Source organism: Aedes aegypti, chromosome 2 (genome assembly GCF_002204515.2).
Source record: "Aedes aegypti strain LVP_AGWG chromosome 2, AaegL5.0 Primary Assembly, whole genome shotgun sequence".
Classification (NCBI taxonomy): Eukaryota; Metazoa; Arthropoda; class Insecta; order Diptera; family Culicidae; genus Aedes; species Aedes aegypti.
In genome coordinates, this window is record NC_035108.1 from 37,868,261 (window position 1) to 37,891,429 (window position 23,169).

General features: G+C 35.3%; 1 protein-coding gene across 1 annotated transcript; it reads left to right on the top strand.

Moving 5' to 3' along the window:
• The first annotated feature begins 4,447 nt into the window (after window positions 1-4,447).
• LOC5579989 (decaprenyl-diphosphate synthase subunit 2) lies at window positions 4,448-19,823 on the top strand. The gene is made up of 4 exons (XM_001660205.2): window positions 4,448-4,825; window positions 18,497-18,823; window positions 18,891-19,300; window positions 19,368-19,823. Exons 1-4 carry the CDS (start codon window positions 4,470-4,472, stop codon window positions 19,637-19,639), a joined length of 1,365 nt encoding a protein of 454 aa, XP_001660255.2. The 5' UTR covers window positions 4,448-4,469; the 3' UTR covers window positions 19,640-19,823.
• Window positions 19,824-23,169: the final 3,346 nt, after the last annotated feature.

The window sequence follows — 23,169 nt, forward strand, 5'->3', positions numbered from 1 at the left end:
ATATGTCTTTTGGCCTAAACTCAAGCGTTTGTAACTAAAACTGGGACAGGGCTTTAGGACCCTATTCTCACGAAAAAACGGAATTTCAAATTCCCACGGTAGTCTTACCGGAATCTGAGAATTCTTAAAATATTAGAATTTCTACGGAAATCTTGAAAATCCCTCATTATTCCATTTAATTTAATAATCTCAAAGCATGAGTAGCAACCTCTGAAGCTAACTACCAGTAGCTTTGTAGTAAATGTTATCTTTATTCATACCAACGCGTGGCAGGTGTAGGGAAGTAAAATGGCACAAACATGTTCTATTCGTTTTCCAAATGTAATTTTTAATACCGAGAATGTTATAAGCTCAACTGAACTACATTTTATTCATATCGCCCATTGACTAGAGTTAGATTTTTCTGCTTTGTTCCCTAAGCGAAATAGTTTTAGTTCATTTAACCCATTGCTAGAATGGATAAATTTTCATACATTTCTAGATCAGTAAAAATTAAAGTACAGTTAGGTCTCTTATTAGACGCTGCCACCCATTTTACGCCCACCGCAATTCGTCAGTTGTCTTCCAATCGATTCAAGTGTGATAATAACAAATAATTTGTCATAAATTTCAAACTGATTCTACAGATCATGAATCATTATGAAGTCTTTGAACGTTTTTTCATCGATGAACATAATTTAAAAAATTTTAAAGCTAAAAAATGTGTATAACATTTTTCTGCGAAACATGCTATTTACAATTCTTAGTTTGTAAGCTCAAGTTTGCTTCCTTTTAAATGGAACTGTCAGTTACCAATATTTGACTGTTTATGTTGATAAAAACGAATGATGAAACTACCAAGCACAGTGATTATTAATTAGTTTTGTACAAGAACATTCGTTCTGATTTTTAATGTTATGTGAATGATGTGTAGAAGGATCTAATCAATTCCTGTAACATTCTTTTATATATGTAGAACGATCTAATCAATCACTGTAACTATTTTCTATTCACAGTGCAATCCATGAAATCTAAGAATCATGTTTCGTAAGATCGCAAAAAAAAAAACAATTTTGCTTATGTTAGAAGCATTTTGGTTCTCAATAATTTTGAATTGGTATAAGATGTACGATGCAATTACTCTGTACTACGGGTTCATGAAAAATAACTTCAAATAATGCATTTTCAAAGCTTATGTTGTGAGTTTACTGTTTAGATGTATAGAAATATATAGGTTTTATGGTTATTTACTTTTCTGAATTTTTTGTGTTTTAAAACATTTAAACCAACACTTAAAAAACAATCGTGAAATCGAGACCTTTGACCAATCACTTTTATAAAACAATTCAGCATAAGTTTATCAAAAATGTCTATGAAGCATGAATAACTTGCACGATAAGTGAAAAATTCAAACAATGTTTACATAGCAAATGTTTTGTACCTTGTGAATATTTGTTTTGACATTTTTGATATATATATATATATATATATATATATATATATATATATATATATATATATATATATATATATATATATATATATATATATATATATATATATATATATATATATATATATATATATATTTATATATATATATATATATATATATTTATATATATATATATATATATATATATATATATATATATATATATATATATATATATATATATATATATATATATATATATATATATATATATATATATATATATATATATATATATATATATATATAGGTATATAGGTTTTAAGACAACAGGTCGAAGGACAGAAGGTCGAAGGACAAAAGGTCGAATGGACAGAAGGTCGAAGGGACAAAAGGTCGAATGGACAAAAGGTCGAATGGACAAAAGGTCGAATGGAAAAAAGGTCGAATGGAAAAAAAGGTCGAGTGGACGAAAGGTCCAAATTGTACCGTTGGTAAGATTATCGTACACTCAACTGCTAACATTTTACCCATAATTACTCCCTTCTCATCTGAAGTTTTTCCTTCTTTTAAATGATAGCTGTTCTTCAGAATAATTTGTATTAAGGCTATTATTTTCAAAACAACGTCGGTTGTTGTTATTCTGATATTCCAAAGCATAGAGTAATTATTATTAGCTTTTTATTTGATACATTTTCAATAGAGATTTGTCCTTCTTTTAAACATTGGCTGTTCTTTTTAAGTTATACATTATAGTGATTTTATACTGTTGTAGACACTTGTATTGACGATTATTCCTACTTTTATACATCGGCTGTTCTTCATAGATTTCACTTTTACATCTCGCCATTTTATTTATTTTTTTTTTCAATTGAAATGTTGCCTTCTTATAAATACCGGCTGCTCTTCATGCTTTACAGTATCTCAATTGCATTTCTAACAAAGGATTTTCCCTCTTTTGAAGTTTCGCTGTTTAAGGGCTATGCATTAGAATTTTATCTGACTGTTGGTTTCGACTGATTGAAATTAGCGCAGGGAAAAATAATCATCCTTTTTTTTGAATTAGGTCCCAACTAGGGTAGAATCTGCTTCTCAGCTACTTTAGCATTTACTGAAACCTTTTCGATAATTTTATCATATTTGCATTTGTGCATCATGCTTTTTATTAGGAGATGATCTGCAACCCGAACCGTTAGAAGATAATTCAAGGAATGCAGGTGTGATGTCGCTCCATCGACAACCTGAAATCTACCCATGCTCTAAATGGAGGTTTACAGAAAAAAAATCCTCGCGATCCGGAAGCTACAATATCTATTCTCGTTTTGTCTTCACATCAATTATTGTGCTGAACAACGCATGTGACGAAGCGCATGAGACGCATTGAGAAGTTACCCTACAAAAAGCGAGGAACACCAACATAGATCTCAAAATGTACAGTGCATGGGTGAGCATGAAAGGATTGTGGCTCTTGCACATAAGGCTACAGTACGTACACAGTAACTCTGGATGCACTAGGACCTGAAAAGTCTAACAAAATTTCACCCCGAAAAGATCGTTGACCAGCTGAAATTGAACCTCCCTCAGTATGGTCTTTCTGAAAATATGCGCGTTTTTATCACGTCTGTTTTAGCTGTAGCGCTTGTGATAACTTGCATTCAAAAGAGTATAGCCTTTTGTTCTTCCTAAATTTTTGTCCATTCGACCTTTTTTGTCATTCGACCTTTTGTCCATTCGACCTTTTGTCCATTCGACCTTTTGTCCATTCGACCTTTTGTCCATTCGACCTTTTGTCCATTCGACCTTTTGTCCATTCGACCTTTTGTCCATTCGACCTTTTGTCTCTTCGACCTTTTGTCCCTTTGACCTTTTGTCATTCGACCTTTTGTCTTTCGACCTTCTGTCCTTCGACCTTTTGTCATAGATTCATATATATATATATATATATATATATATATATATATATATATATATATATATATATATATATATATATATATATATATATATATATATATATATATATATATATATATATATATATATATATATATATATATATATATATATAAATATTTAGTCATGTTATTGTTGACATTGTTCCAAAAAATATTCAAGCCTGGTTGTAGAGCATAATATATGATTAATAATTGTGCTCTAGACACGAAATGGCTCACATTAACATTTACGCTGCAAATAAATCCAAAATGTGAATGTCCTAAGTAGCCCCTGAAATCAGAAGTATCATACGGGGTTGACGGTACTGGAAAAAACATTTCAAGCAAAATTACGAGGGCTATTCAACAACCAACATGGACATATGAAATTTTCACCCTCAAGGACGGTGTGCAATTTGATGTTATTTAATTATTATTTTTTTAATTAATAGGTCAAATTTTTTAATTAATTGTATTGTCAAAAAATGTGATTTGTACTAGTGTAACATGCTTAAGATGCTAACAAAATAAATTTATTTGTTGTGCTGCTTTGCATATTCACCCTTCTTTTGAACGTTGATTGTTCTTCCATGGTTCGCTTTCATCGTAACTACGAAGAATAATGAAATAGGTATAATTACAATAGAGTCCCCTAGCATTTTATATTTTTTTACAGAAGACTACAATAAAATGTAAAAGTTACAAAATATCGTAGTATGTGTGCACTAAGATTACCCATCTCGATTAGAATACAAAAATCTTAAGTTACATCCTCCAAATTTGATCTGCTTCTGGGAGTCCCAGAAGCTATTATAAAAATTTGTGTATGAGGAGTTTGAATTTCAAAGGATAATTTGCAAGGGGTTTTCCCAATTCAAATTAAAAATTTGAAATACAAAATTTAGACGAAAATGCGTTTTATTAGACTTCCACGAGAATGTCTCGTTTTTAAACTGCGTTTCTCCCATATTTATCTTATTACGTTATGGTCAGCCTACGATTTTAGCCACCTTCGAACCATTGTGGTGAGGCTTGGCGGGCAAATGATCGAAGGCGCGTGAGCTCGGTCGCCTGTCCAGCATGTGCCGTGGTAGGCAAATTCAATCAGCACAGTCTGCATCATGGCTCTTAGTAGGATGGTCGCTTCGCGGTGTCTGCTGCTCAGGAACAGTTCGGTTGTTCTGGGCGCCCTCGGTTCTAACTCCGGTTCAGGGGCGGTATTCAACGAGTGTTCGAAACAGGTGCGATGGATCAGTGCCAGCTCCAGAGCCGGTGAGAAGCTGGCCCTGGCCAAAGCCGAAGTCAAAGGGGTCCAGAAGCACGACTGGAATCGAGCCGTTAGCGAGGCGGAACAGATCGTTGGCTATCCGACGTCGTTTTTGAATCTACGGTTTTTGCTCAGTGACGAAATTGCCAATGTGGCATTGCATCTACGAAAACTGATTGGAAGCAATCATCCGTTGCTCAAGTCCGCCAAGTAAGTGTGCCTTTGTTAGCCAGCAGCCTCGGGTGTTAAACGAGAGGATTTCGGTTGTTTCGCGATGGCCATTTTTGAATGGGTTGTTTGATCGTGTGGATAATTGCGGCACGGTTTGGAGCATCTTAGGTAACTCGCGTTTTTGAAGAAAGTGCAAATCTTGGTTACTTGTCGAGTGAAGGGGTGGTAATCTCAAATTCAGTGAAGAATACATTGTTTCCAGACGTAGTTGAAATTAGATGCGACCGTGATCGGTAGATGAAGGATGTGGATCTCTGAACTGCGTAGTTCGATTGTTCCAAAACAGCAATCAAATTACTCGCTTAATCGACAGGTTATTAGGCGGATGGTGTTCTGTACACCCGTTCCACCATTAAACTCGTTTCAGCAAGGACAACCTGATTGAGCTCATGTGTTCAAGTAAAGGCAATAGAGACGGGCTGAGTGCGCAAGTGTCGATCTTGGTGTTAGAACAAGTCAAAAGAGCAAATCAGCAGACCAGCAAATTAGAATGCCTATGAGTTGCAAAATTGCAGTCTATGAAGCAGGAGCAAAACAAAAATGCCAAGGCGATGTCACGGTATAATAATGGCATCGGAATTGAAAAGATGGATGAAATTTGCATTTAAGTTAAACTTTTTTCAGAAACTTAAGGGGGGATACCCTAGTACCGGACATTTAAGCCACTACATTCATAATTAAAAAAATATTGGTTTGATGTTATCCTGTTACCCATTTATGATAAATATTATCATTTTAGTAGCGTACAAATTCTAGTAGAAATGTGACCAATCATATAAAGTGGCTCCCAATACCGGACACAATTTGGAAATGGCTCAATTTATGTAAATTTGTTCATCATCGAATGTTTTAATTCCAGGAATATTATTTCGTAATTTAATGCATTTGCAACATTTTTTTGAGTTTTACTTAGTTTGCAAGATGTCCATAAAAAATCTTTTTCATATATAATGGAAAAATAGCACATTTTACGATGTTGTTCTGAACGTTTATTCTACTTATTTTTATTGCACGTTTGATACCATGATTGACGGAGTTCATGGAAAATGATTGTATTTTGATACACTGATGCTTCACCAAAATTGCAGTTTAAATATCGTAAACATTCACACTTTCAAATTATGATTATATTCCATCATGTTTGCGAGATCCAAACAATTTTGCCATTTTCAAAATAGTTACCATTTAGGCTCAAATTTAAGGCGATACGTCAGCTTTGTAATGATTTTAAAACATATTTACTTTTTCAAAAAGGCATGCATGTTTCAAAGATGTGTTATTCTACGCAATCATTATTGTCCATAAAAGCTTTCTTTACTTCTAATACATTGTCTTGATTGGACCATGATTTCTCAATTTTTCGTCTTTGTCATTGGGGCTAAATTTTGAAATACCAAACATGGAACATTAAATGGTCGAGGACCAATTTAAATTATTCATTATTATTTTGTCATTAAATTCCTTCAACTCTATTTCAATTTGAACAGATTTCTAGTTTGTTTTTAACTGTGAAAGATATGTAAAGTACTCTGGATGATCAATAAAAATCGATTGAAGTGTGCAGATAGAGTGGATCAAGTGCTTACAGGTAATAAAGCGATTATAAATAATTATAACAACAAAAACGATCAGCGCGCTTAGGAATGCTACAAAATCCATCAAAGGAAATGTCAAATTTCACATACTCCAATGCATTTGATTTTGATTTCTTCTTCTTCTTCTTTCTGGCATTACGTCCCCACTGAGACAGAGCCTGCTTCTCAGCTTAGTGTTCTTATGAGCACTTCCACAGTTATTAACTGAGAGCTTACTATGCCAATGACCATTTTCGCATGCGTATTTCGTGTGGCAGGTACGAAGATACTCTATGCCCTGGGAAGTCGAGAAAATTTCCAACCCGAAAAGATCCTCGACCAGTGGGATTCGAACCCACGACCCTCAGCATGCTCTTGCTGAATAGCTGCGCGTTTACCGCTACGGCTATCTGGGCCCCATATTCTAATCTAAGCCCCATCTGGTAATCATATTCGGCTAGTTGGACAGAAATTGCAATAATTTCTGTGCAGAAAAGCGGTCAAGAAGCAATTAATTGATCGATAATTGAATTTATTCCGTCGATTCCAGAGTCCGTTGGAAGTTAGTCGTTCTTTTGATGGTTTGAAATATGTCGTTCCATGATTATTACTTCGCATTCAAAAATGTGTGACACAAAAATGTGGGATGATATTGAACAAAAATATCCATATATTCAAAGATTTTATAATTCCAAACTTTCAACATTTGTCTCAAACTACTAAAAATGTAACCACCTCGACTTAACGCTGGCCAAATAAAACACAATTTAAAATATGTCCACAAAAAATGCTCTTTCATTTTTGAACGCTAAAGCTGAATTGGGAAGGCTAAAATACGATAATTATGATATGGATAGAGCTCGTAAGGCTTCATCAATGCACTATGGGCCAGAAATCGGGTCAGTACTGTATCATCATTCTTTGATAAATTGCCTAACAGTTGGATTTTGGAAGGCGGAAGGAGAATTAAAACGACGAGATTCACAGTATACGCAGATAAAAAAAAACAAATTTCAATGTAGCGTAAACAGAAGAGTACAGTAATAGTAAATCAAATTCATCTATTGTTACAGCATGACGTTTAACTTTCAACTAAAGATGCTTGAATGTTACATGATCGTGTAAATTTAAAGTGCATTCGATTCAAAAATAAGCAATTTGTCGTTGACATTTCAGTTTATTTTGATGCTCCAAATATGTGCATGGAAATAAACTGAAATTTACAACATATTTTTAGCTGTGTAATTTTGATGTGAAAACAAACATTTTTTACTGAGAGTACATGATTTAAGCTGTATTATTGATGTGTGCAAAGTGAAAATTTTCGGAAATATTCTCAATCGAATATTTATTTTTATATTTTTCTCTAATAAATAAAAACCTTTTGTAATAAATGTCGATTGTATTCACACAGTTAAAACATAAATGTAAATTTAAGTTTAGTTTCATGCACATATTTGGAGCATCAAAATAAACACAAATTTAAAGCAGCATATGGATTTACACGGCTTGAAAAATGGGGTCGTGTAATTTTACACGTCGTTTAAATCTACTTGATTGGCAGCACGCGGATTTGTTTGTTATTATCGTTTCCCATTTGTTCCTTCAATTTGGTTTCCCCATCCGGCTATTGGCTATCGAACATAACATCATGATGAAATGAATAGGAATCAGACACAGTACATACTGCTTTTTATTTTAATGTAAACACTTTCATATTTTAAATAATATACACTTTTCTGCACATTTTCACACGTCGATCGCTGCTGGCTGGTTTTGAGGAGCATTCGTCTGTTTGGTCTCTGCTAGAAGTATTTGAAAGTAGTCGGGCTTTTGTAAGGTCAAAAGATCCACCAAATAGTCAGTGCCGTAGCGTGCGGTTGGCCAGGTTGGCGCCTGCCAAGGGCGCAAGCGATCAGGGGGGCGCCAAAATGCGTGACGCTTTGGTCAATGTTTTGGAAATACATATAAAGTAACGGCATCTTTGAATTCAATGTTTGAAAACATGAACATTACAAGTTCTGAAATTTCTGAAACGATTATAACATAATATATTGTAAGCATACCACAAGATGTTGAAGATTCTTCAATTGAAAGGAATTTTCAGATAATTTCAAATTTATTAAAGATTTCCAAAAATAATTCTTCATGACAATTATTTGTAAATGAGTTTACGCATGGTGCCTGTGTCAAAAATTAGGCAAATCGAAGCTAATACAGCGGACGCTACCGAAGTCTTGGCTTGAATTTCACACAATCCGAGACGCAATTCCCATTGAAAGTCATGTCAAATAATCCATAACCCTAACAAAAAAAATTAAACAGGATGCTTTAGTATTACTGGACGGTGTTCTCATGGAACTTGTACAACAGGCCTGCCCAACCTTTTTGAATCGCGGGCCGAATCTCGAAAACGAAATGGTGCGGCGGGCTTAACTTTTTTTAATGCAGCAATTTTAAAATTTCTGCTATAATTTTGCCTAAAATTCTATGAAAATTGTGCTCAAAATTAAGTCAGAATCCAGCCCAGAATTCTTTCAAATCTTTCGCCCTGAACCCTGTGAGAATGTTGTCCGGGATTTTATTAAAATGCATTCCCAGAAGTCTGTCATAAGTTCTTAAATGATTTTGTCAGAATCTCATCTAGTATTATTTGAAAATACATTTCGGGGGTTTCTCTTAATGAAGTCCGCCCCGAATTTTACGAGAATTCAGTGCGTGATTCTATGAAAATTGTTTTCAGGATTCCGTCAGAACTCCACGTAATACTCGTTTAAAAAAAATGTGTTTTAGAATATGAAGAAGTCGGTCCTGCTCAGAATTATGTAAGGAATTAATGAAAACATGTGAGAACCTTTCCAGGGATAATGCTCCAGTTTTGGTGATAATCGTGGCTAGGACTCTGAACTACTGCTGAGAATTTAATGAAAATCTTGCTTCATATTTGGCAGAATCCTGCCCAAGTTTTCCGTTAAATTTATGTGAGAATCCTGTATAAAATGTTATAAGCTATAAATTTGTCGACAATTTGTTGTAATTTTTCATGCTCAGAAGTTTGCGAGGTTCCATCTGAGGGTGTGGTGAGATTGTGTTTTATCATACACTTTTTGTCGAAAACATATATAAATATAAAATATATAACATATAAAAATCAGACTTGTACATTATTAGTGAAGAAATTATTTTCACATTTTGAGTAATATAAAACAGCAATCAAATTAAGAAAGATCAAACACTAATCTATAGAATCTTCTCAAAATATAGCTTAAACTTGAAGAATCTAAAGTTGTAACAATCAGCTCTGGAATGTTTTAACGTCAAGTTAGTAGAGGAGCAAAAGGGCCAGATATGAGGAGGATCTTAAAACTCCTCGCGGGCCGCACAAAATATAGTGGCGGGCCGGATGCGGCCCGCGGGCCGTACGTTGGGCAGACCTGTTGGGCATTCTCATAGAGTCTAAGCCAAAATTTAGATGAAATACTGAGCACAATTAAAAATGAACCGTAAATATAATTCTCAGAGAATTGTTTACCATTAAAAGAACATAAAGTTGGTTATTATTCGTAACAACAATCATTCTTTTAAGTTTCTCCAAACAAATGCTTCCAACTGACTGATAACAGTTCGAATTTATTGAAATATTTTAACAAGCATTTTCTAGAAATCAGAGCAAAATTCTCTAACATTTAAAAAAGGTTTTACTGATTAGTTCCAAAACTTTTTGCTCAATTCCATGCTTCTATTTTAAATGAAATATTTAGATTATAATTTTGTGAAATTTAGGGTAGAATCCTCCTATTTGCTTTGAGTATGTCATGAAATATAAAACTTCATCTAGTTTTTACACAAATTCTTTGAACAACTTTCATAACAATCAAAGTCTTGGAATTAATTTAGAATTAATTTATTTATTGTTCATTCTTCAAGAAGTTGAAATTCACTGAAAATATTCTTGTAGTTTTTTTTTCATGTCAACAAAATGTCGATAATAAATTACATTAAGAAATTTAAGAACCTTGCGCCGAGGACCTGGGATCGTATCCCATTCCCGAGATAGTCACTAAAAATTTCAGTGACTACTTCCTTTGGAAGGGAAGTAAAGCCGTTGGTCCCGAGATGAACTAGCCCAGGGTTAAAAATCTAGTTAATAAGGATAAAAAAATGAACATTTAAATTGGAATATTGGCAAAATGTATTATACTTATGCAAAATAAATGGTTTGGAAATGCCTACAATAATTTATATAAGAAAAAGAGTTTTACCGAGATTTAACCGATGATAATAATACAAAAGTTGTACAAATTCACTTATAACCATATAAACGGTAATTTTATTAGCTATTTATAAAAGGTTAAGATATTTTAAAGCTATACTTCAAAATTTCAGCGTTTCGAAACTTGATTGATAGGTCATCACTAGCTAAAACGGTTGTCTAAAGCTCAAGTTTTATCATTAAGTCTCCATAGACTTTCAAAATTTGATGTTCTTCTGAAATTTATAACATTAACTTGTACAATGTTTTGCAAAGATGAACATTCCTTCGGCAGATAATCCGTAAAAAATATAAAGGAAAACATTGTGAACTTTGCTTTGAATAAGGGGCGCTCAGATGGTTGTTCGCCAAGGGCGCCATGAGACCACGCTACGGCTCTGCAAATAGTCCGACAGAACTTACCTGCAGGTTTTCACATCAATTTGCTCAGGTGTGCTGGTTCAAATACTATTTGATGCATCTCAAAACGGCAGTAAACTCTCTTACTTTTCAAGTGACGTTCAACGGTTTACTTTTACACGTCGGTTGAAATTTCAATTTTTATCTATTGAGAATTACATGAATATTGATTTATTTATGGAAATACGTTGAAAAATACGTTGGCTAGTAATATTATATCAATTTCAACATTTTTTGCTGTGTATTATCGATTAAATATTATTTTAAAGCTGTTTCACAGCTTCCCAAACTCAATTAATAAGTAGATATCTGAATTTAATGTTCCCAACGTTACATAATTAAAGTACCTTTTACTGCTTGGGATCGAACTCACGATCTCTGCATCACCAAGTCTCGACGCTGTCCTTTCTGCCACCACAAAATATATTGAAAGCAAAGAAAAAACACCGTTTTCTTCTACATCGCGTAATATTTGATAATGGTGTTATAAGATGTTATAACCATGCTTGTACCACTTATCAGGTTGTAGAATTGTAAGAAACGTCAAGCGAAATGTTTACATCCAACAGGCTGTGTAGTTGCGTGTTGCGTCACATATTGTTATTATATAGCATTTTGCTATTTGTGCGCTGTACAACAAACGACAAAGCGCTTCTTATTTATATATACTGCTTCGCGACCAAAAATGGGTGAACCAACTTCGCCGCGTCGCGAATCACTTCGCTATAGTGCGCATTTATGCCCTCTGCCGTGTGCATTCTGCGCACTATTGAGAATCGAGTTGCGACTTGGCGAAGTTGGTCAAAAATCAAACTTCGCACATTGGTTAACCCATTTTTTAACGCGAAGCAGTATATTAAGTAGCATTACAAAATATAATGGGGACTTTTATTTCACAGCATTAGTTTGCTACTGTTTAAGGTGTTGAATTACAGCTTAGTGAAAACAGACGAAAAATAGTCAGCTAAAATTTGTAGCTGCAGAATGTTTTCGTTACAGCTGTATTAACGCTAATCGTAAATTTTTTAATAGGTTTAGCTGCTTCATTTCAACTGTTATATAGCAGATAGCAAATAATCTTGGCTTAATGCGTTGAAATTGTAATATCTTATACACCGAACTGTCATTGCCAATGATAAACAAAAACAAAACCATATGATTCGAGCAGTAGACCTGGGAGGGAGGCACCGATACTACACACGGAATTGGATACAATTGTTCTCCAAACTGCAAGATAACTCCAGTTTGCCAACGACAATCAAGGCAGGCTTAGTGAAAATCGCTAGTTTTCATTTGTTGTGTACCTTGGATCTTTCTGGACAAACATTTAAAAAGGGCCACAGTTTTCTATGCGTTCAATTTTCAGTTTTAATGAAAACAGTAAAAAGAGCCTCATTCCAATACGTTACATTCAGTAAGAATAAACGGTGCTCTCGTGACGTTACTTTTGAATGTGCATGAATTGATTCTAATTCGATTTTTGCTACTTTTGATGAAATGCAAAAATATACTTAGGCTAATTACGCGCTTTTATAATGTTTATCCATTGTTTAAAATCCGGGCTCACAGTGACAGTTCGTGGCAGCAAAATCTCGGCTCACTGTGACGTAGAGAAATTTTGTATTGGTTTCTCCCTCCCAGCAGTAGACCAGTTGATGCAAAGATTGCACACATTAAAATCGGGGAAAGTTTGACAACGTGGGGTGTCTAAAGACAACAAACAATATGTAAATGTTTTCAGTCTTCCTGTCATGCTTCATAACCATAAAATGTGATCTAAAAAAACAACAAAATAGTTTCTGTAAAAAAGCTTTCAATTTCTAAATCTGACTTGTGTCGTCGGTACTGTGAAACAGTTGATTTTTGGCCGCCCCAAGCTCAACGAAGCATCCGGAAATTACAGGCAACACATGATTTGAGTTAATCAATCCGGTGAGTTTGTTCCAGTATGATACTTTCCTTATCCCTCCGGACCGTATTTTTTTTCGCGTCGTGGAACTTCTGGTCGTTTCTTGGATGTTTTACTTTTCGGAGGTTGACATTTATGTTCAGATTGCACGTTCTGTCCGGTCGGGTGTTTCGCAGTTAACAATCGGTTGTGGGTGCTTTTTAACCGTTCGATGACTCTGGAGGGATCGATTCTGCTTTTCGTAGAATTCTGAGCAGAAAAACAGACTATGTTATCCTCGGGTATTTAGTTTGAACGCGCTTTATTTATTTTTTCGACTGTCCGAAAATACCGTACCGCCGGGCATCTTCCAATTTTTTGTTTGTTTGTTTGACGGACGGTTTTAAATGTTTGTGTTTTATAATCCGATGACCCTGGAGGGATCGGTTTTGCTTTTTACTGGCTATTGAGCAAAAAATATTACTGCACAATCGACAAGCATTACGCGAAATACTATTTATACAATAAATAAACTAATGTTTCTCTTTTGATTGCCGGCATTCAAAAGATTAAATTGAAAACACTTAAACAACAAATGCCCACGGTCTATCGCCAGCTTTCTAGGCGAATCCTGACCATATACCTCTCCCAACCTCCAACTCCGTAGCACTTATGAGGGTGTCGCTGAGTCGGTGGCCTCTCATTAAGTAAGTGCTACATCAACATTTCCTTCCCCTATTCCAAGTTACGGTAAAGATGGGCGTGGCCGGGAATAGCGATATTCATGCTTTTAGTATTCTTGTTTATGATAAGAACAAGGTATACTCCCCTGCCTTGTTCCTGAAAGCAATCAGAATGAGATTATTAAAAAGAAACATGAATATTGCTAGTATCCAATCTACGAAGTATACCGTAACTACGCTAACGCTAACGCTAAAAGCTTTCAATTTCTAAATCCTTCGATTCACCTTAATAATTTCTGCTAAAAACAACACCTTTTAAATTGACTCAATTGTCTCGGAAATTAATGGCACAAATCTAATTTTAAAGTTGTACCTCAATATTTATTTCTATTTCTATATCTTCTTTGCCACTTTTGATACATGTTATATTTGGTTCATTTCAATACAATTTCAATAAGTGGTATAACTCTTTTAATATTTCGATGTCCTTATACCAACATGCAAATAGTAAAGTGAGTACCACTTTTTGAGCTCAAGTTCCACTTATGTTAAGTGAGCATATGTAAAGCCTAAATTGTATCCAACCAGAGCGAACTATGAACGTACGCAAGTCATAAGGATTGTGTTAATTTTTCCCGAGTGTCAATTCCCCGAAACCTCCATTTCCCTGAATAGTCCATTTTTTCGAAAAACACTTGACACTCATAATTGACATAATTTTATACATTTCAAGGAGGTGAACGAACTGATTATCTGACAAGTACCCTTCTTTATTTAATCGTCCTTTGGGAAATTTTGGCAATATATTTTAGTCGAGAATGACTGGATATCTCCTTCTTGTGATTGCTCATCATTCTATCTAGTTCACCATGCTGTCACAAAATACTATTCTTCAACCTTATTGAACTGCATCACTTTTCGGTGAAACGATTCATTCGGAGAAATGGCATTTAGGAAAAGGGTCATTCGGAAAACTGGCGTCCGAGGAAATGGCATCCGGGGAACTAGCGTTCGGGGAAACGACATTCGGGGAAACGACTTTCGTGGAAAAGTAGTAAAATCTGTAATTAGAGGTTATTTTGTGTTGTGATTAATAAGGGCATTTTTTTATTTTTCTCAAAAACCTTGCAGTTTTTTCAGTGGTGCTCATCTGATTTCATTGACATTCTGTTAAGCCACATCGCTCTGGTTTCTTTTTATATCTTTGTATAAAGAAAATATATTACCATACTTTAAACGCTCATCTCTGCTTTGTTTATAATAGAATAACAACAAATTCTGATTTGATTTTGTCTGAACAATTTTGGAGGACTTGGTGCGCTTCAGCTGTTCAGAAAATGACGTTTTCAAGCCTTCTCGATCAGAGTGCACATGACTTCTTTCGAGTTTATCGATCTCAATTCAAAAGATCGAAATCATCGAAAGGTATCACACACAATCACCACTCGAAGAACACTAGTTCGAATCCTTCCTTTTTTTGGGCATATTACAGTTACTCCTGTTTTAAGCAAATTTTATATACAAATTGAGTGTGTATTTTTAAACAAACATAATTTTATGGCTGCTCAAAAGTATTTATGTCAAAAAAGTATCGTATTTTATGCTTTATTCCACACCAGTTTCGAACTGTTGCTCCACCAGTGGAGCAAAAGTTCGTTTTAGGCAGCCAATGGGTTACATGCATGCCCTGATTCGCAACTCGCTGCACCGTAACGCACATGCGCTAGTGTCTATGCACGAAAAATCGCTAAAAGGTAACGCGAAAAATATGTGATGGCGAATTGCATCTAACGATTTATTTCTCAAAATTGGGAACTGTTTCCGAGAAAATATTTGGTACCGGTTGTGCGTGATAATGGCTATCACGCCTACCAAATATTTTTTCGATCAAAGCTCTCATTCACAAGATATTTGAAGTTAGATGCCTTTCTCCATACAAAATAAAATGAGAAAACTTCTGCTGAACAAGAGCAAAGCAGATAATCCATTTTGAAAGTATCAGAAAAATTGGTGAATTTTTTGACACAAGTTTAAACAAAATTGTAGTCATTATTTTTAACATTCTCTTTACGGTATTTGTTCATTTTAAGCTTCTATACCCAACAACTAGCTGCCAGATACTAAATATTTTTTTCCTCATGTCCTGACTGTAAGGCCTAGGCTTAAGCGCCATTGCTCGCTCTTTGAAACGAAAAGGAAACCTACTTTGACCTCAGACCTGGGATTGGTAGCCAACAGGTTTTCTGTTCATATCGGACAGATATTTATCAATTTCGTTTAACGAAAAAATAAGAACATATTTGGCCTCGTGGGAACAAAAGGGAAAAGTACAAATAATCAGGAACGAACTCATCAAATTAAGTTAACTGTCCATAACAACTCCACTTACAACTGAAATGCTAGTTGACTGTCTTCGATGCTAGTTCACTTTTTCGCGCCGGCATCAGAATCCGTGATTCAAACAACTTCCACGTGTATCCCATATAATTACTTTTATTCCTGATTTGGGCCATCCCGGAACACTCGCTTTTCAATTGTACAAATACACAATCAAACTTAAAAGATTCGCATTGCTGCGCAAGTTATAGGTATAAAAACACATTAGTTGTTTCCATTCATATTTTATATTTGAACCAGCTGATTCTACCAGCCGAAATTAAATCATACGCGAGTACAAGAAAAAAACGTGGTAGTAAGACCAATAACTCATAAGTTCTTTTTTAGATATACTATTAATTCTCCGTTGTGCCGATTCAAGTTTTTTTTTTTTGTAGCTACATGAAAACTTCAGGTCAATCATAGCACTAGAAGCCGAGATCGAAGTCTCCAAACTATTAAAATAGATTAAGATTTTAAACTATGCAGAAATGCTCAATTTGTTCAGCTTGGCTACGTTGAGGTATTATCTTCAATAAATGTACCGGTAATATGTAAACCCTGTATTGCTCCATAGTCAATATAGATGAAATAAAGTTCTTCTCTTAATCGGTTGATTGTGTGATATATGTCACAATCAGATTATATTATATACATGTAGTAGTGATAAGCAGAGAATAAAATAAACACAGCGAGCTGGGCTCGCTCTCTTTTATCGTCGACTATCGACCAAACAACACCTATCTTGTTGTACTTTCAATCCGAGAAACTAATAGCAGTAAACCTAAAAAGAACAATCACAGTAAAACATAAAAGATTGATGTCAAAGAAATCTCAAATTTACAAATGATGTTTTTTTTTTAAGTTTTCGAGAGCTCCAGAATCTTATTAAAGTGTTGTTTCGAAAAGCAAGTCACCGAATTTGATAAAAAAAATCAGTGGCCTGAGATGTTTAAGTGATGTTTGGCTACGTTTCGGTTTTTTAAGAACCTCGGAATATCTTCGTATTCAGTATCTGATGACTAAACTCAACACAAATACATGAGTGTTCTTAAGAACTTGTGGAAAAATGGTGCAAAATTGTTTACAAGCAGCGATGTTGTAGTTTTATTATTTTTTCAATGTAAAAAATATGCTGTCGTTAGAGAGATTGAACATGACATAAGTATTCAAATTGTAGAAAAACTACAATAAAACTAATAAATGTCTGCCACGTGATTTTGACAGATACGCATTTTCCATTGTCATCAGATGGGTAGAACCTGGGAGGGAGGCACCGATACTACACACGAAATTGGATACAATTGTGTTCCGAATTGCAAGATAACTCCAGTTTGCCAACGACAATCAAGGCAGGCTTAGTGAAAATCGCTAGTTTTCATTTGTTGTGTACGTTCGGTCTTTCTGGACAAACATTGAAAAAGGGCCACAGTTTTCTATTTCAGTTTTAATGAAAACAGTAAAAAAAACCTCATTCCAATACGATACATTCAATAAAAATAAACGGTGCTCTCGTGACGTTACTTTTGAATGAGCATGAATTGATTCTAATTCGATTTTTGAAACTTCTGATGAAATACAAAAATATGCTTAGGCGCTTTTACCATGTTTCTCCATTGTTTAAGATCCGGGCTCACAGTGACAGTTCGTGACAGCAAAATCTCGGCTCACTGTGACGTAGAGAAATTTTGTATTGGTTTCTCCCTCCCAGGGTAGAACAAGTCAAAAATTTCTGATTGTCTAAATCCAACGATAAATCGATGACTCGCTTCAGTACAAATCTCGCAGATTATTCATCACTGAAAACGCAATCGATCATCTTCATTGCACCCAAGCACCATGATCTATCACAACACTGTGGTATGCACGTGAAAAGAAGACACGACTGAAGAAATGCAGGATTGCATAAAATTTACCGATGAAAAAATGCCTCCAAGAAACGCCACCATAGCAGGTTTATGGAGATGAGATTGATGATATTTTAGGAAAAGCGACAAGCCCTGGACCGATTAAACCTTATTCACGCCCTACGCGAGTGGTAAAAGAAGCAATAAAAAAAATTTAAATTCCGACACAAAATGCTAGCTTCATCACCTAATGAATATTGATGAGATTGATTGGTTTCTGTAAATATTCAAAATAATGGGAAGTATCAGTGAAAATCAAAGTGTACAATTTCTTTTGTTGCATCTGGGCAAAATGTCACTTATTTTTTGCGACACGAAAACTTGTTTGTAGCTAGTAAACTATGGACCTCTAAACTGGTATTGATCTAAAAAAAATCGGTTTTAAGCTGATTTAAATCCACAGCGAATCGAACTGGAATCATTTGCATATCATTTCTTCCTTTTCTTGTTTAACCACCTGAAGCTTGCACAAATGTCCATTCAGGCATCCTTAGTTAAACATATCGGATACATTCTCTGTGTTGTTCGACTATCTGGTTTTCTTTTCAAGGTCACTCATCTACAACGACAAAAGCCAGCAGGCATGGGGGCTGATCATACTGCTGATCTCCAAGACGGCTGGACATACGGCCTCCGTTCCAGAAATGGATCACGATCGGAGCGTAGGCGTACTGCACTCACAGCGTGCTTTGGCCGAGGTCACGGAAATGATCCGCAGCTCCCAGTTGATCCACCAGGGCGTGATCAATCTGCAATCGATGGACAATGCCGGTAACAACTTGAGCGGTGACAGCGACATGGTTTTCGGGAACAAGATCGCTTTGCTGGGAGGTGATTATCTGTTGGCCCATGCCAGTAAGCAGATCGCTTCGTTAAGGTTCGTAGGATCACTGCTTAGGTTCAACAAGATAATGGTGGTTTAACGATCTTCTATTTCCCGACAGAAACCAAGATTTGAACATGCTGATGACATCGGCCTACCGAGACTTGGCGGAATCTGCCTTCATCGGCGAGAGTGACGATCAGAACAATCCACTGCCTTCGAAACCGGAAACTCCTGCCGGTATGAATTCCCATGAATGCACACTGGAAGAATTGGACTTCGGAGATGTCCGAGATAACATGGAGCCGATGCGAATAGAAGGAGTAATGGGACACCCGGAGAAGGAATGGTCCCTCAGACATGTTCTCGGCGGAGGAAGTCTTCTTGGCAAAAGTTGCCACGGAGCTCTGATGCTGGCCGGGCACCCCGACGAACTCCAGAAACAGGGCTACCTCTTCGGTAAGCACATGTCTCTGGCTTGGCAAGCTTCGATCGAGTTACAACCGTTCCTGCTCAATCAACTACCTCTAGGTAAGATCGTTTGAAGATCACCAATCCCTTCATATTACTCACCCAAAAATATCTCCAATCTTCACAGGTGCCACGTTTAGTTTGGTTTCGGCACCGGTTCTGTTCCACTTGGAGTACGATCCAAGCGTTTACGAACTCATCGAACCGGGCAAGAACTCGATCGAAGACGTGGACTACTCAGCCCTACATCGGGAGATCATTCGCGGTCCCGGCCTGGAAAAGACCCGGAACCTCCAGAAGAAGCACAGTCTGGCCGCGATGAACGTCCTGGACCGGTTTCCAACAACCGATGCCCAGACTGCACTGCAGAATATCATTCTGGCGATGCAACAGCTGTAAAATGCAACACTAGTTAAGAATTCAACTTCTGATTTATGTATCTGTTTGTGATTATGCAAATTGTGCATTGTAGTCCGTAAGCTTTTGGCATTTCAGTCGACTAAATTTGTTAGGAATTTTGATGTATATGTATATTTTTTGTATCAATAAATAAACCAACATACTAATTTTCATTAAAATTTCATTATGTTTATTTGGTGTCATCTCCTAATATCCGAATATTCGTTTAAAAGAAAATTACTTGCTTCGAAAAAAAAAATATGACGAATGACACAGCTACGAGCGGAAGCACTTTGATGAGTAAAGTTTGAGCCAACATACCGACTCAAGGTCTTTCGTTTCACATTGAAAAGAGGACGCATATGAATACGTGTGGTGTGGTCATTCCACGCATAGCAATGATGGGCTTGTTTTGATGCTTGGCAAATAGAAAATGTTTGGATGTTTGGTAATAAATCAATATACGAGTGGGCATGTCGCGTGAAATGAGGATCGTCTTCGTCAACTGTAAAGATGGTCACGAATAATGCCACTCGTGGTTTCGTTATTGAACATAGGTCACTTTTATGTTGTTTGTTAATTATTTTCCCAAATGGCATTTTTGGTTGTATATTGAAATTTTTTTCAGTAATATTTGTTCGTTACACGAAAAATTTTTGGTAGTTTTCGTAGGAAGCTCTTCTTTTTCAACAGTTTCAATTCATTCGCATTTTGGCTAGAAATATTGTTGAAATAAAACTACGAACACAACAAGGCTCTTCCGCTCCACACCGCAGGATACTGACTGATATCGCTACCAGCCAGCTCCTCTCTTTTATTTCACTGTCTGGGTATATATTACAATTTCCTTCTCTTACCTCTATCTTACAATATGTTTACCTCTAGACACCTCCGCTACAGGGTGTGTGATGTACCTGATCTCCAACAAATATCTCCAGGTATGCTTAGAATTTGTTCCAGGTAAACCTCAAGACAGATATGGAGAGAGAAATCGTATACAGAATGAAGGGACCGAAGCAATCATCGACATAAGGAGATAATATCGAGATGTAGAACATCGAGATGTGGAGAGTCGATCTGTGTATCTTGAAAATCTACTGACGATCGATAATTTTATTTAAATTATAAAAAAATTGTTAAAGTCGCATTGTCTGATAGCTACTTTTACTTTTCCTAAATTATCATTGTTTATAGTTAAACTTTGTGATTTCAAATTTAAAGTTCATCTCGGAAATCCCGGGATAAGGAAAATCGGGTGACTTCTGTTTCCTACGGGATGAAGTATCGTAGCCTACATACGTCAACGAATTGTATAAGTTTTCTTATGAAACTCATGGTTATTCAATTTTCTTTTTGGGCTTTGGTACACCAAATATTTGTAAAATTATTTAATTCTTACGCTTCCGCATCTTCAATATTTCTTAGTCTTTCGAGACCAACGCACACGTGCTTGCGATCAAGGTGAAATCACAGGCACAGCCGCAACAACCACAGATCACGGGCAATATGAACTGCGCACCGCCGAAGAGCCGTCAAAGAGCGATTGCCGATGCACGGAAGATAAGAGACCATGGTATGCATACAACAAGTGCCATGAAAATTACGCGGTAGGTCATAACCCATCATCATCCGATTGCATTTTGCGTTGGTGTACCAATTGCCGAACGACTAAGAACAAACAATTGTACATATACAATCGAATGATAAAGCCAGCTTTATTATTTTTACGTCATCTGTAAAATTTTTGTCTTGGTTTAGGAAAAAAAAGGAAACTACGAAAAATCATATTTTTATATTTCATATCGCTTGAGCCAAAAAAGAAATACATGAACCAATAATAGCACTATTTCCAATTTGTGTTCTTAAAGTAGCGCTAATTTTACGGCACAGGCAAAAAACAAATCAAAATTGAATTTTTACAAAGCATTTAGCATTGTTGTATGTTTCAAACTGCGAGAGATATGTAACAAATTCATTTTTGATAATCAATAAAAATCAATTAGAGTATGCAGTCAGAGTTTCAATCGTAAAAAAAAAACAAACAAATATCGCGAGAAAATATAAGAAAACGCAGTTTGTCAGATATTTGAGCATCGAATGATTCTTGTTCTCATGCATCAATGGAAATTGGGAATTTTTAATTTGCATTTGAATTTGATTTTTGGACCAGCGGTTTTCATATCGTACTTGATGCTCCGCGAAGGCTTTGCAGGTGCTCCGCGACAGTTTTGAAAATTTGTACCGATGCTTTGAAAAATCTAATCTGTTTGCTTTTGAAAAACGTTTTTCAAAATACCAGACCAAGCCACACATACAATTTCCTAAACTACGAATTTGGTGTACAAAACAACCGATCGCGCTGAAAATTTGGTCGATCAGTAGTTCTTTGTATGCAACCAATCGATCGATTTTCATTCAAGACCACTGTTTTGTTAAATTTATTAATGGTTTTGATTTATATTCACTTTATGATGATAATAAATCTTCGAGCTATTTATTAGAATGCCTATAAAAAAATGAAAAAAAAAACGAATTTAGTACTGTACTATTTATTTCTACTAGAATTTGTATCTTTGACAAATTATGATTCACATGAACGAATTCCTTTTACACTACTTTTCACCGATGTGATATGTTTCAATACTTCCTTGAATAGTTAACATATATTAATGAGCACAACACTTATCAAAATAATGTAATTCAAATGAATAACACTAGTTTACAACATTTCTGAACTTAGTAAGCTGAGCTCCATTTTCAATGTAAAATCGTACGCTGAATCCAAAATAAATGTCAAAAAAATTCACAGTAGAACCGTTTTTGAGATACGCTCAATATTTGATTTTTTTGGTTTTTCAAAAAAGTACATTTGCTAAAATTGATGTATCTCCGGATTTAGAGCACCAAATCTAAACTTTTTTTTTGCAAACTAAAGCTAATTAAATGTGCTTTCTACCGTCTGAACATCACTTTGTTGTGCAAATTACGGTTTTCTAGATATTTATGCCATAATCAAATTTTTTCGATATTTTTGAGTAAAATTTTACCAAATTTTCAACTTTTAGCTAAGTTTTAAGCACGATGCTGATGTTTTAAAATTCGTTTATCATGTTGAACTCAAGGTATGTAAAAAACCAAAAGAAAAAAGTACCTACTGACTGAAATCGTACATTTTTAACATTTTTTGTAGAACACTTGAATTTTGAAGTTTTTACGATTTTCAAGCGATCTCAACAGCATGAAGAAAATTTAATGCATTTTCATTTAGATTTGCTTAAACTTTCAACAGTTAATAAGTCTTAGTTAAGATTTAATGTTGTGTTATCAATCCATAATTTTAGATCACGACTAATCTGTAAAAAGGGCGTGTGTATTAACAGAGCTTCTACTTCACTCAGAACATAAGTTTTATCTCTACTTATTATCTCAACAACAATCAGTTCATTTCATATATTTCAAAGCTTCCTTAAATTAAGCTATAAATTCACATGTAAAAAATATATGTTTAAAAATGGTTGTTTGAATCACTC

What these genes read in the sequence shown, in the direction of transcription:
- LOC5579989 (XM_001660205.2), top strand. Translation starts at nt 4,470, where the DNA reads ATGGCTCTTAGTAGGATGGTCGCTTCGCGGTGTCTGCTGCTCAGGAAC. An exon ending in CCGTTGCTCAAGTCCGCCAA is followed by an intron (nt 4,826 to 18,496) that starts GTAAGTGTGCCT and finishes TTTCTTTTCAAG; the next exon opens with GTCACTCATCTACAACGACA. An exon ending in AAGCAGATCGCTTCGTTAAG is followed by an intron (nt 18,824 to 18,890) that starts GTTCGTAGGATC and finishes ATTTCCCGACAG; the next exon opens with AAACCAAGATTTGAACATGC.